Raw genomic sequence first — 12,132 nt, forward strand, 5'->3', positions numbered from 1 at the left:
CAATCGATGTGACTTTCAGTGTAGAGTTGTAGGCGTTCACCTGGCAGTTCAGACCAGGGTGTGGCGGACCCATTGTACTTACAGACATTTTTAACTCAGCAGTGGTCGGCTAGCCATTGTTGGGTCCCACCTTCGGGTTGCACAACCCGTGATGGGGGGTATACATGACATTAGCTAGCTATTAATATTATTAGTTATACCAGACAGTTATGATTAGTATGATTTATTAAAAATATGAAGGTATATGTTTATGCAGTTGTTAAATGATTAATGTTTTCTGATATGAAGAATATACTATATATCTATATTATCATTAAATATTCATGTTGTCACGCAACTGTATTTAGTTTATTTTCCCTTACTGAGAAGTGTCTCACCCCCGCACATTAAATGATTTTCAGGAAACCTAGAAGGACCCGCGGGTCGTGACCGCCATTGAATCTGTTGTGCTACCTCGTTAGGAGGGTAAGTCTTGTACTAGGATCAGGAGATTTTTGTTGTGGGATCCTAGATGTATTTTTGATATTTTGAGGTTGTATATGAATACAGTATCACTGTGGATTGTAGTTGGCTCTGGTATTTTATATTTTATAGTTATGAGAATGATGATTTACATTTACTGCTGACTAGGTTCCGCTGTGTATGATAGGTGTCCCCGCTACCCACGGGTTTCGAGTTGACTATTTTATTTGATATGTTTATTAAATGATAAGATAAGTAGGTCGTTACAAAGTGTCCTTATCGCATCCTTATCGCATCGAAAGTGCCTCAGTCGTGTTCATAAATAAAAATAAATTAATAAAATTTTTATACATGTTGAATATATATTAGGGTGTGTTGGGTCAGTTCAACATTTGATACAACACCGACATTTTAGACTTTCAAAAGTGCCCTTGGAAGATACAACACTACAACAGTAAAAAACAAATAAAATATTTTGTTACCTGCACTTTTAAGATTGACATCCAGTAGCCCTTCTAATTGTAACCTTAGTGTTAAGTTCAGTATTTGTCCCAGTAGCCCAAATGGACTGGTTAGGAGTATGAAGTTAGGGTGCACTAGGGCTTGCAACCAAGGGAAGTCAGTTGCTAGCTTATTAAATAATTTCACAGAAAGGCTATGTTGGTTCTGTTAGAAAATGACAAATTACAATTAGTCCACATAAATATCATTGTTCTTAGTGAGGAGCGACTGATGACAACATTAAGAACATATAGCAGCTTGTAGTTGGGTGGTACCGACTCAAACTCACTAACATGCTCTTTGAGAAAAGAAAAAAAAAAAAAAACCATTAACACGCTGTGGGGATGATGTTTCAGAGTTTAGAAATAGTCCATGTTACAAATTGTTGTTAAAAAAATAAAAAGAAAATGGAATACTTAAGATTTCTTAAAAATAAAAAAAAATTGCATGCATAATAAATCTCGCTGTTTGGTCTTGGTCCAACAAGATTTAAATAATAGCTTAATCGATTGAGTGATGTGTGACAAATAAATTTCGCTGAATGATATAATAAGATTTACTTTGAAAATAAGTTGGTACTTACATGTGGCAAATTTCGTTGGTTGATTCAACACAATTTATTCAAATCTTACTAGACTAAATAGTAAGATTACGCCAGCATCGGGGAAATTTTCCCCAAACATAGTATTATTTTATATATTATTATAAAATGATAATAAACTGGAAAACACTTCCTTCCTTTTCTCCCCTGCAGTGCCACACCTGAAATCGTAATCGCGTTCGCTCTCCCCCCCTCTCTTTCTCTCTCTCGATGCTAATGCCAATCTCCAAGGAGTCCCCGTCGAAGCCTCCGCCGGTGATCGGCAAAATCGGCCCGTACACGGTCTTCATCACTCCTCCCCACACTCCTAAATCCCCGGAAGCAGACCACCCTCAGCCGCAGAAGATCGTCCCCCCTCCCGTCCGCCCTCCGCCTCTTCAGTTCGACAACGTATCTCATGTCTCTCAATCTCCCTCCGGTGGTGGTGCTTTGAAGCCTGGCTTCTTCTGGAACGCCGTCTCCAAAATCCAAAATGGTACCGTTTCTGACCCGCCTCTTCTGTAACCGTTGTTTTGTTCTGTTTTCTGGCTTGTTGGTAGGAATTTAGAAGCGCAATTCATTTTGCTTGGTTGGGCCAAAGGGGGGGGGGGGGGTTTATATTGTCGAGTCAATTTGTTTGACTTTTATCATTTGCGTACTACTAGAGGTGAGACATTTTAACCTCCTTCCTTCTCATCCTAAAACCCTATCCCTACAAACACGTACAATCTTTAATCCATTTCTTCCGCCCCACAAAACCCCTCTTAATCATTGTCCTATCCAGGAAAACCTTAGTTCACCACGCCACAAGCTTTTTCTCAATCCAATTTGAAAATTGCAGCACTGCATTAGCAACCAGCACTGCATCTAAAATCTGTCCATCCTAATGAAAGCACTCTCTGTTGAACTTAGGTAAAATCTTTCTCATCAATTTATTTTGGCAATCCTTGGTATATATGTTCCTACAAAATCCGTAATGGCTTCACCTAATTGCTTGTTATCTAGTACTAACCAATCCGAATCTGGTTCCAACTCCTTAATGAAACTTGCACTCCTTCCCCCATTAGTCACCATAAGAAACAATCAAGCGTTACAGTCCTTAATGAAACTTGCACTCCTTCCCCCATTAGTCACCATAAGAAACAATCAAGCCTTACAGTCCCCCTCCTTCACCCATTTTATCCTGGAATTTGGTCTCCAACTGATATCCTCTGAACCCTTCTAGTCTTATCCTCCTCTGCCAACAACCCAGACTCCACCAATATTTCCAGGCCTTCAATCACAGAAAGAAATATCATTTTTCCGCTCTTTTAAGCTATAACCTCCCTTCCCGCCCTATTCTACATTATAAATTTGTTCATAATTTTCTCAAACTTCAATTTTTTCATCAATTTTGAATCCTCTCACCCTTGAAACTGACCTTCTATCCCTCCAAGTCTTAACATACTCTCTAAAAGAAGGGTGCATCAGCCACATTCTTTAGTCTAAATGGAGTGGGTCCTCAACTAGGAAACACAGACACTTCTAGAATCCTGAAGCGTCGGTGTGCGACACATATGGCCAACACTCCTCAACATTTATCCAATACGTATTGGTAATTAATTAATTAATTATTTTTTTGGACATGACCGAGACACTTCTTGACACAGCAAGGATGCTGCTGAGACACTTCTTGCACTGAAATGTCGCTTTTATGTTGCCTTATAATTCTGTTAATAAAACCTAAAAAAGAAAATAAGAATAGATAAAGAGTCAGATTTAGTTGGACCTTGGAGCGCTAGCGCAACTACACCAGCTCTGTAGACTACCGTTGGACTAGGAAATTCCTGCCCCCCTGGGCCCGCTGCGGCTTAAAGTCATTGCCATTTTGCCACTCTTTGTTAATATGTTATTTTTTTTTTAATTTCTTTGCAAGTGACGCCAATTGCTCACAATCAGCCATGCCCTTGAATTGGTTTTTTTTTTTTTTTGTTTTGTTTTGTTGTTCAAGCAATATTCTATAATATGAACATATTGTATAAGTGTAGTTTGTAAAATGTGTAATTGATAATTTTATTTTAAATCAAAGTTTCCACATATTTGTAACATGCCTGAATATATATATATACACACCGTGGCAGATGCAAAGGGGGCTGGAGGGGGCGGCTGTCCCCCCCCCCAAAGATCCCCAGATGTTTCTCATTTTTTTGGTTCAATTTGAAAAAATATATATTGAATGCATCTTTAAGGCTCCTCTACCCCTTCCAATTAATTCCCCCCACCCTCAGCTGAAGGACACGTTATACATACATACATATGTATGGCTTCCATCATCTATATATATATGTATATGGCTTCCATCATACCTTTTCCATAGAATAAAAAAGAAAAAATCACCAAGATCATATGAAGGATTAAATCATAAAGAGAATAATGATATTTCCACTATTATTTTATTTTATGTTATACCAAATATATTTATATACATATTTAAAAAAAAGCAAGGACATGCACCTAAATTTTTTATGTCATAATTTAAAAATTGGTAATTGCATTTATTAAAAGTAATATACAATGCAAAATTTCTTGCCCAATAGTATAAAAATTAACGTTAGAAGGGTTAAAAACTAAGGATTACTAATACCAATGCATAAATTACTTATGCATATGGATACAACAATTTGATAATTTTTAAAAGAAAATTTCTAAAGAATAAAAAATGACAGAAATATTCATCATAAAAATATGTTATTTTATTCCAAAGACTTTACTAAAAAGAGAAGTTTTCAGACATAAATTACAACATTATCAACTCGATGTTTGTCAGTGTCTAAAATTTTTAAGAAGTGTCAATCATTTTAAAATTATGTTGAGAGTTGGTGGAAACAATAAAATTAGTAATTTATCCTCTTGTTGCTAGATTGACTCAATTTATTTTAATTATCCCTATTTCTAAAATTGTAATCAGGTGTGTTTCTTCTTCTCAGTAATGAATTTTCTCAAAACCAAACTTGCAATAAATGAAAGATGACTATCTTGTGAATTACTTTATTATATATAGTAAGAAAGAAATTGTGCCAAATTTTTATACTATTCAATGATTGATGACTTTTGTACTATGAAAGAAGTAGCAAACACAACCATAAGGTCATTACTCAAGTTAAATTATTTGTGCATATTTGATGTTTTGAATTTTTTTTTTTGTATAGGCCATACTCATGGTGGCATATATATTATTTTATTTTTTATAGTTAAAATATTCACGATTCTAATTAATATATATATTTTTTAATTTTTACATGTAGGTAATTTAGTTAAAAATTAATAAAAGTCATAATAATTACAAACATATTAAAGCAATCTGTATAAAATTTTTATATATAATACTTTGGCCCCCCCTAAATGTAATTTTTGGATCCTCCATTGTGTATATATATATATTTACACACACACACACACACACACACACACACACACACACACACACATATATATATATATATATTTATGTATTTATATTATTTAAGGAACATATCCCTACTGAGTCGTATCTTTATTTTTTCCGAAATTGTCATATTACGGTGTCAGTGTCGCGTCGTATCCATGTATCATGTCGGTATCAATGCTTCCTAGGGCCACACTAGAATGGGTTAGAATTTAAAAGCACCAGATAATGATGAGAAGTAGGCCTAACTAGAACATCCTGAACAACATTTTGGAAAATATCTTCCCAATCATTGGCAAACAAAAATTTATCTACACAAGAGGAATCTTGTCTATCTTTTAATGTTACCTAACTGAAATGACATATCAAAGGAACATCCTTGGGACTACAATCTTGAATGAAAAGAATCAAACTTCCTCCACACTACTAGTCACCATAGTCCCCTCGGCTTATCAATCTTGAAACTAGAATCCCAAATACTGTAATTGAAGAAGCATCCACTTTGCCCATTTTAGATTCTTGAAGAAGCAGAGTGCTAGCACCAACCTTATTGATCAACTGCTTACTCACCTTTATCCTTTTACCTTCCCCTAACCCCTGTACATTCCAAGATGGAATCCTCATTTAATCACACTATTAGCACTTGAATATTTGCCTCCTTCATCATAATTAACAAAGGAAGAAAGTCTCGCAAACTTTCTAAACAATTTCTTAACCCTCTTTCTATTCTCTATAGACTTTTTACCAAGCCTAGCAACTTCCTCACTAGGGCTCCCCTGATTGAGGCCGAACTCATCAAGGAGGTTTTTAGCGGCTTGGTTGTTCTGCTCAAGTCCTTTGAAGACCAGGAATTTTGAAAATTCCCTATAGCAACAAACCCCATGGTGTAATGGTGACTCAAAGTTTGTATTTTGCATCGAAATTCGAGATACATATGAAAGCTGCAATATTTTTTCTATTGATTCCTTAATTAATCAATTTCAAGGTTTAGTGCCAAGGTAATTAGAAGGGGTTTAGGTATAATTATCCAAAAAAGTCAATGTGATCAAACTCTAAAGAATTGGGCTAAGCCTTTCGAAGATCCAAGCCTCACATCCACTATGTTTTGGATTAATACAACATTCATTAGATAATGGGGATTTTGAATTCAATGACTCTACAGTTGCACCTTTTCTTGTTGTAGCCCCTCAAATTTTCACAAATCTATCATCCATTGTTACCCCTTCTATGTTATGTACTACTCCCTCCTCCTCCTGAAGTTGTTTGAGCAACTAATCATCCTTTTAAGTCATAAGAGGATAGAGAGTTGATATACCTGGCTTCTTAGTTTTGACATTCATGCTTCTTTCCTTTTTTAATACAACCCCAAATTCATCTTCATTTTCATCCTAGGAAACACAGAAACTTTGGAAGCCTGAAATGTCGGTGTTCAGCATGTATCAGATACCAACACTTCTCGACACCAAATTAATTAATTAATTTTTATTTTTGGACATGACTGAGACTCCTCTTGACACAACAACAACGCTTCTGAGACACTTCTTGCACTTCACATTGCATTTATGTTGCCTTATTAATTCTGTTAACAAAACCCAAAAAAAGAAAATAAGGATTGGTCAAGAAATCAAGAGTCAGGTTCTCTGAGATTAGAGTGGTTGGACTTTGGAGTGCTAGCGCCACTACACTAGTCTTGTAGACTACCGTTGGACCTCCTAGGTCCCAAAATTTCATACCACCCCCCCGGGGCGCTATAAAGTCATTGTGGGTTCGCCACTCTGTGTTAATATGTTATTGTTATTATTATTATTTTTAATTTCTTGATAAGTGTCGCCCTTTGTCCACAATCAGCCATGCCCTTGAATTGTTTCTTTTTCGTTGTTCAACCAATATTCTATAATATGAACGTAGTTGATGATTGTATAATTGTAGTTTGTAAAATGTGTAATTGATAATTTTGCGCGAATTTTGCTTAATTTTAAATCAAAATTTCCACATATTTGTAACATGCCTATTTATATTAATTAATCAACGTATCTCTGCCGAGTCGTGTCCTTATTTTTTTTGAAATTGTTGTATTACTGTGTCAGTATCGTGTCATATTTATGTCTCGTGTCGGTATCAATGCTTCCTAGTTTCATTTGATATTAAACCTCTGACAACCTTCGTAAGGCTTGCTGCTGTTGATTGAGTCCATCTCCTCCAAATGGTGTTGCTGCTGCAATATGCTTTGCACTTAGGTATTGTGTTCTACTCTCAGAACCCTTTCTTTCCTGTTTTCTTCTATGGCTTCTTTAGGTACCAATGGTTTTCTCATTTCTTGTTGATTCATTGGAGAGTTATAAGATTCAAGTATCAAGTTGTGCTTGGTTGTCTAGTTGAGGGCTAACATCCATAAACAAATTCAGCTAAGAGCTCACTCAATTCTTGTGAGCCCAAGTGAATCAAGCCCATGAAGAAGAGGGCTCGTTCAGTTTAGCTTTGACAGGAATGTTCAAGCCAATTTTGGGCCAATATTTGAGTTTTGGGCCTCCACAAAGTAACCTTCCTTAGGCCCAAGACTTTAAATTAGTGATGTGCCTTGTGTCACGGGCCGACTATTTTCACACCATTGTGAAATGGCTGTGCGGCGCTAGCTAAAGCACTCTTGCTTAACTAGCTAGCCTATCGTTTACCAACATTTATCCACGAAACACTTTCATTAGCTTTCAATCAAATGGCAGCAGAAACAGTTAGCAATCATGAAGGCAGTGGCAAGCAAGCAGTAAACATTGAAGTAACACAATTCATTAATAACACCTCCGTTGACATTGTTTGTTTAGGGAGAGAGGAAAGTAGGCTAAACATGTTGACAATAGCTAGTGAGTTTTACAAGACTGATGAACACTCACCCTCCCATAATGAGGTTTTTATGTAATTATCATCCTGGCACTAGGAAACATCAAAGTGACCGAAGAGTCATATAGTCTTATTTGGCATACAAAGAAACTACTAGCAGAAAATAATCCTACACTAGTATTTACATGATGACAACCCATCCCAAGCACACGAGACAAGCGGTCACATGCAAGCATAATGCCATGAACAAGCTTAGCTCGTGACACTCGACCACTTATGCGGTTGACGTCCTCGTAGACTTTAGCGCTAGGTACACTTCAACTTTGTCCACGAACGGTTGCATATCTTCTGTAGAAATCTAGCTGATTTCTTCATCATCAAGGCCTTTCCACTTCACTAAGAACTCCTGCTGCTTCTTCCTTGAAGATATGAACTCTCTGTTTGCAATGATATCTTCAACTTCACGTTTGTCAAGTGGCACTATCTTCAACTTTGCTTTGTTTGACTTACTTCTGTTTAGATCATCGGTGTCGACGTTGAACGGCTTGAGGCAGCTGACATGAAACACATGGTGCACTTTCATCTAGTTGAAGTGCTGCAATCTTCTCCCTTGATATGCCCACTTCTTCATCTACTTAGAAGCTTTCTCCATATAAGCTCGGGCAAACTCTGCATTCTGTCTTTATTCTTTGGTAGACGTACGCCCCGGGACTTTTTCCTTTATACGGCTTGCCCATTGTGTGAGGTAACAACAACTACTGGCCTGTAACAAGCCCAAAAGGGCTTTTGTTGGTTGTTGAACTCCTTTGGGCATTGCAACAGAACAGAGCCACATCAAGTAGTTGCTTGCCATTCTTCTGGTTGTCGTTGACGAGTTGGCACAAGTACTCTTCTAGTAGCTCTCTGAATCTCTCTGTCTGTCTGTCGGTGATAACTCGAAGAGATGTCAAGATGTGAACTAAGGATCCTGAAAAGTTCTGTTAAGAAATTGTCAGTGAATAATAAGTCTCTATCACAACCAGTGTCTTGGGGAACACCCCAATATCTCACAACATTCACAAGGAACAATTGTGTCGTATCTTCTGCTGAACAGTACTTCGGTGCGGCTATGAACGTATCATACTTCGAAAACCTGTCTGACCACAATCATAGACCTTGTATCTCCCACCCTGGGTAGGTTGGTGACGAAGTCTTGTGAGACACTTGCCCACGGTTTGGATGGTAATGATAAGAACTCCTGTAGCCCTACAATATTCCTCCGCTCCACCTTGTCTTGCTGGCAAGTGAGACAAGTTTGGGTATAATCAATCACATCATCCCACATGTGCGGCCAATAATACCTCTGCTTCAGTAGTCTTGTCATTGGAATCATTCCCCGCAAATACCCCTCAACGAACTTCCTGTAATAGCTAGTAAGGTCAAGAAAGGAACACAACTCCTTCACTGTCGTGGGGATCTTTCATTCTTGAATTATCCTTACCTTCTCCATATCCCTCCGGATACGACCGTGTTCAACTATATGACCAAGGAATTTGTTGCCCCGTTGAGCGAAAGAGCACTTCTATTTCTTCATATACAATTGTTTCCTCTCAGCTTGTCGAACACCTTCCGTAGATGCTCTTCATGTTTCCTATGAAACAACACCAATGCCCCCAACGGTGCTTTGGAAGGGCGAATACATCCTGCTTCCAATTCATCAAACTGTTTCCCCAACTCTACTATCTCTAGAGGTGCCATCCGACATTGCCCTTTAGCAGGCGGTTTCACTCCTAGCAACAACTCGATCTCATGCTTCACAGTCCATCGTGAAGGCCAATTGTGAGGTAGCTTATTTGGTAACACCTCCTTGTACTCATCCAATACCACTTGGATGGTTGCAGGCACTAGCTCTTTGTCTACTTGTTCATCTACCACCACCATGGCTAGATGCATCTGTTCATTGTTTCTCAATCTCTCATTGAGTTGTATGGCTGAAAGGGACTTCCCATCGTCTCCTTTCGTTGCAACGACTTGCACCATGCACGAGTAATCTCCCATTAGACATAAGGAACCAATCGAAAGCATCAACACTGCCTTCGTCCCCCTTGGGAACTCCATTCCTAGAATGATTGGAAAGTCATCCAATGGCACCGCTGTGAAATTCACATGACCTTTCCACTGTCCAAGCTTCACATTCACTTGCTTGGCTATTCCCAGAGTAGGTTGGGCTACAGAATTAAATGTTTTCATACGTCCTGTATCCTTCTTTAAGGATAAGTTGAGTCTCCATGCTTTCAGATGCAAAACAAAATTATGAGTAGCCCCCGTATCCACCATAGCGCAAGTACTCTTCCCATTGATCCTCAAGTCCACAAACATTAATCCTTTTGCTCGTGTAACTTTCGGTGCTTTTGCCTGCTTTTCCAATGCGTTCACCTGCCGCATTGCACCCACCCTCGGGGCATCATCCTCTTCCCCCTTGCTTTCCACCACTTGTTTTGAAGTGGAAGCTTGTAAGGCATTGAGTAATCCCTTGTGTGGACACTCATTCACTCTGTGAGGCCCTCAACACAAGAAACATGAAAATTTCCCCTTTCCATTAGGTGTGTTGATTCCTTTAGACGATGAAGCTTCCTTTGAGGTTGATGCTCTATAGTCAGCTCCCCCACTCTTGGGTTTGCCTTTCTTGAAAGATTTTCCACTGTTTCCCTCTCCGCAAATCCCTTTGGACGAAGCGGTATTATCACCAGCGTAGTTAGTCAAGCGTTCTACAGCAGCTTGTGCAGTAGACAAGTCTTGAACTCTTTGTCTATGAAGTTCAGTTCTTGCCCACGGTTTCATCCCCTCTAGAAAATAGAACAACTTCTCCTTCTCCTTCTCCGACATGTCCCTGATATCCAACATCAAAGCATAAAATTGTTTCACGTATTCCCTGATTGACCCAGTATGCTTGAGGTTTCTTAGCTTTTTCTTTGCATTATACTCAACATTCTCAGGAAAGAATTGGGCCTTGAGCTCTCTCTTCAAGTTTGCCCAATTATCCACTACACAACTTCTATTTTCAATTTCTTTATACTTAGTACGCCAACACAGTTTGGTGTCACCAACCAAGTACATGGCCGCAGTGTCCACTTTTTCCAGTTCTGAGGCCATCCTCACAGCGCGAAAGTACTGCTCCGCATCAAACAAGAAGTTCTCTAACTCCTTGGCATCACGGGCACCCCCATACGTCTTGGGTTTTGGTATCTTGGTCCTACTAGCTCCTGGAGTGTTGGGGTTCCCCATAGCAAGAACCATCAAATTCATCTTTGCATCTAGATCAACCATCCGAGACTGTAAAGTTCCCACTGTGTGGAGAAAGTCCTCTGGCATGTCGCCTATCAAACTTGCTTGATGCTTTTGTGATCCCATCACTTCATCAACAAGTTCCCTCATTTGGGCCACCTCTGCGGCCACAGTGTTGGCTGTTGGCTCAGCCTGTGCTTCCAGCACACTGATCCTCTTAGTATTGTTTGGTGCCGTGGTCACTTACCAAAGCTTTTCAAATCCCACAACGAAGGTAATTGAATTTCCGTAGCAATTGAACCTTTGCTCTGATACCAGGTGTTAGGGGCCGACTATTTTCACACCTTTGTGAAAGGGCTGTGCGGCACTAGCTAAAGCGCTCTTGCTTAACTAGCGAGCCTATCTTTTACCAACATTCATCCACGAAACACTTTCATTAGCATTCAATCAAATGGCAAGGGAAACAGTAAGCAATTATGAAAGCAGTGGCAAGCAAGCAGTAAACATTGAAGCAACGCAATTCATTAACAACACCTCCGTTGACATTGTGTGTTTAGCGAGGGAGGCGAGTAGGGTAAACACATTGACAATAGCTAGTGAGATTTACAAGACTGATGAACACTCACCCTCCCCTAAAGAGGTTTTTATGTAATTATCATCCTGGCACTAGGAAATATCAAAGTGACCAAGGGTTCATACTATCTTATTTGGCATACAAAGAAACTACTAGCAGAAAATAACCCTACACTAGTATTTACATGATGGAAACCTATCGCAAGCACACAAGACAAGCGGTCACAGGCAAGCATAATGCCTTGAACAAGCTTAGCTCATGACACCATTCAGGTCCTGTTTAGAGTTGGGCTGAGATGGGTGGTTGATTGATTTAATGCCTTGGCTGGAATTTCATTGTGCCCAGCTTCTTAAATTGGAAGTGAAATTTAAATTGATTTCCTTTGAAAAGATGGGCATCAGACCATGATTTCTTGATTTCTTTCCTTGACTGAAGTTTCCATAAATGAACTATTTCCTATCCTGTCTCCAATCATCAGAATTCTGCCATTGC

At 38.9% G+C, this 12,132-nt stretch overlaps 1 protein-coding gene across 2 annotated transcripts in view; it reads left to right on the forward strand.

Annotated features, from left to right (window-relative positions):
• The first annotated feature begins 1,685 nt into the window (after positions 1 to 1,685).
• The window catches only part of LOC131165940 (uncharacterized), a 69,274-nt gene continuing 58,827 nt past the window's right edge, over positions 1,686 to 12,132 (forward strand). For both annotated transcript variants that reach the window (XM_058124120.1, XM_058124121.1), the window contains exon 1: positions 1,686 to 2,039. In XM_058124120.1, coding sequence (XP_057980103.1) covers positions 1,775 to 2,039 — 265 coding nt within the window. In that variant the 5' untranslated portion in view covers positions 1,686 to 1,774. The remainder of the gene's footprint in view (positions 2,040 to 12,132) is intronic.

The sequence above is a fragment of the Malania oleifera genome, chromosome 10 (genome assembly GCF_029873635.1).
Source record: "Malania oleifera isolate guangnan ecotype guangnan chromosome 10, ASM2987363v1, whole genome shotgun sequence".
NCBI classification, from domain to species: Eukaryota; Viridiplantae; Streptophyta; class Magnoliopsida; order Santalales; family Ximeniaceae; genus Malania; species Malania oleifera.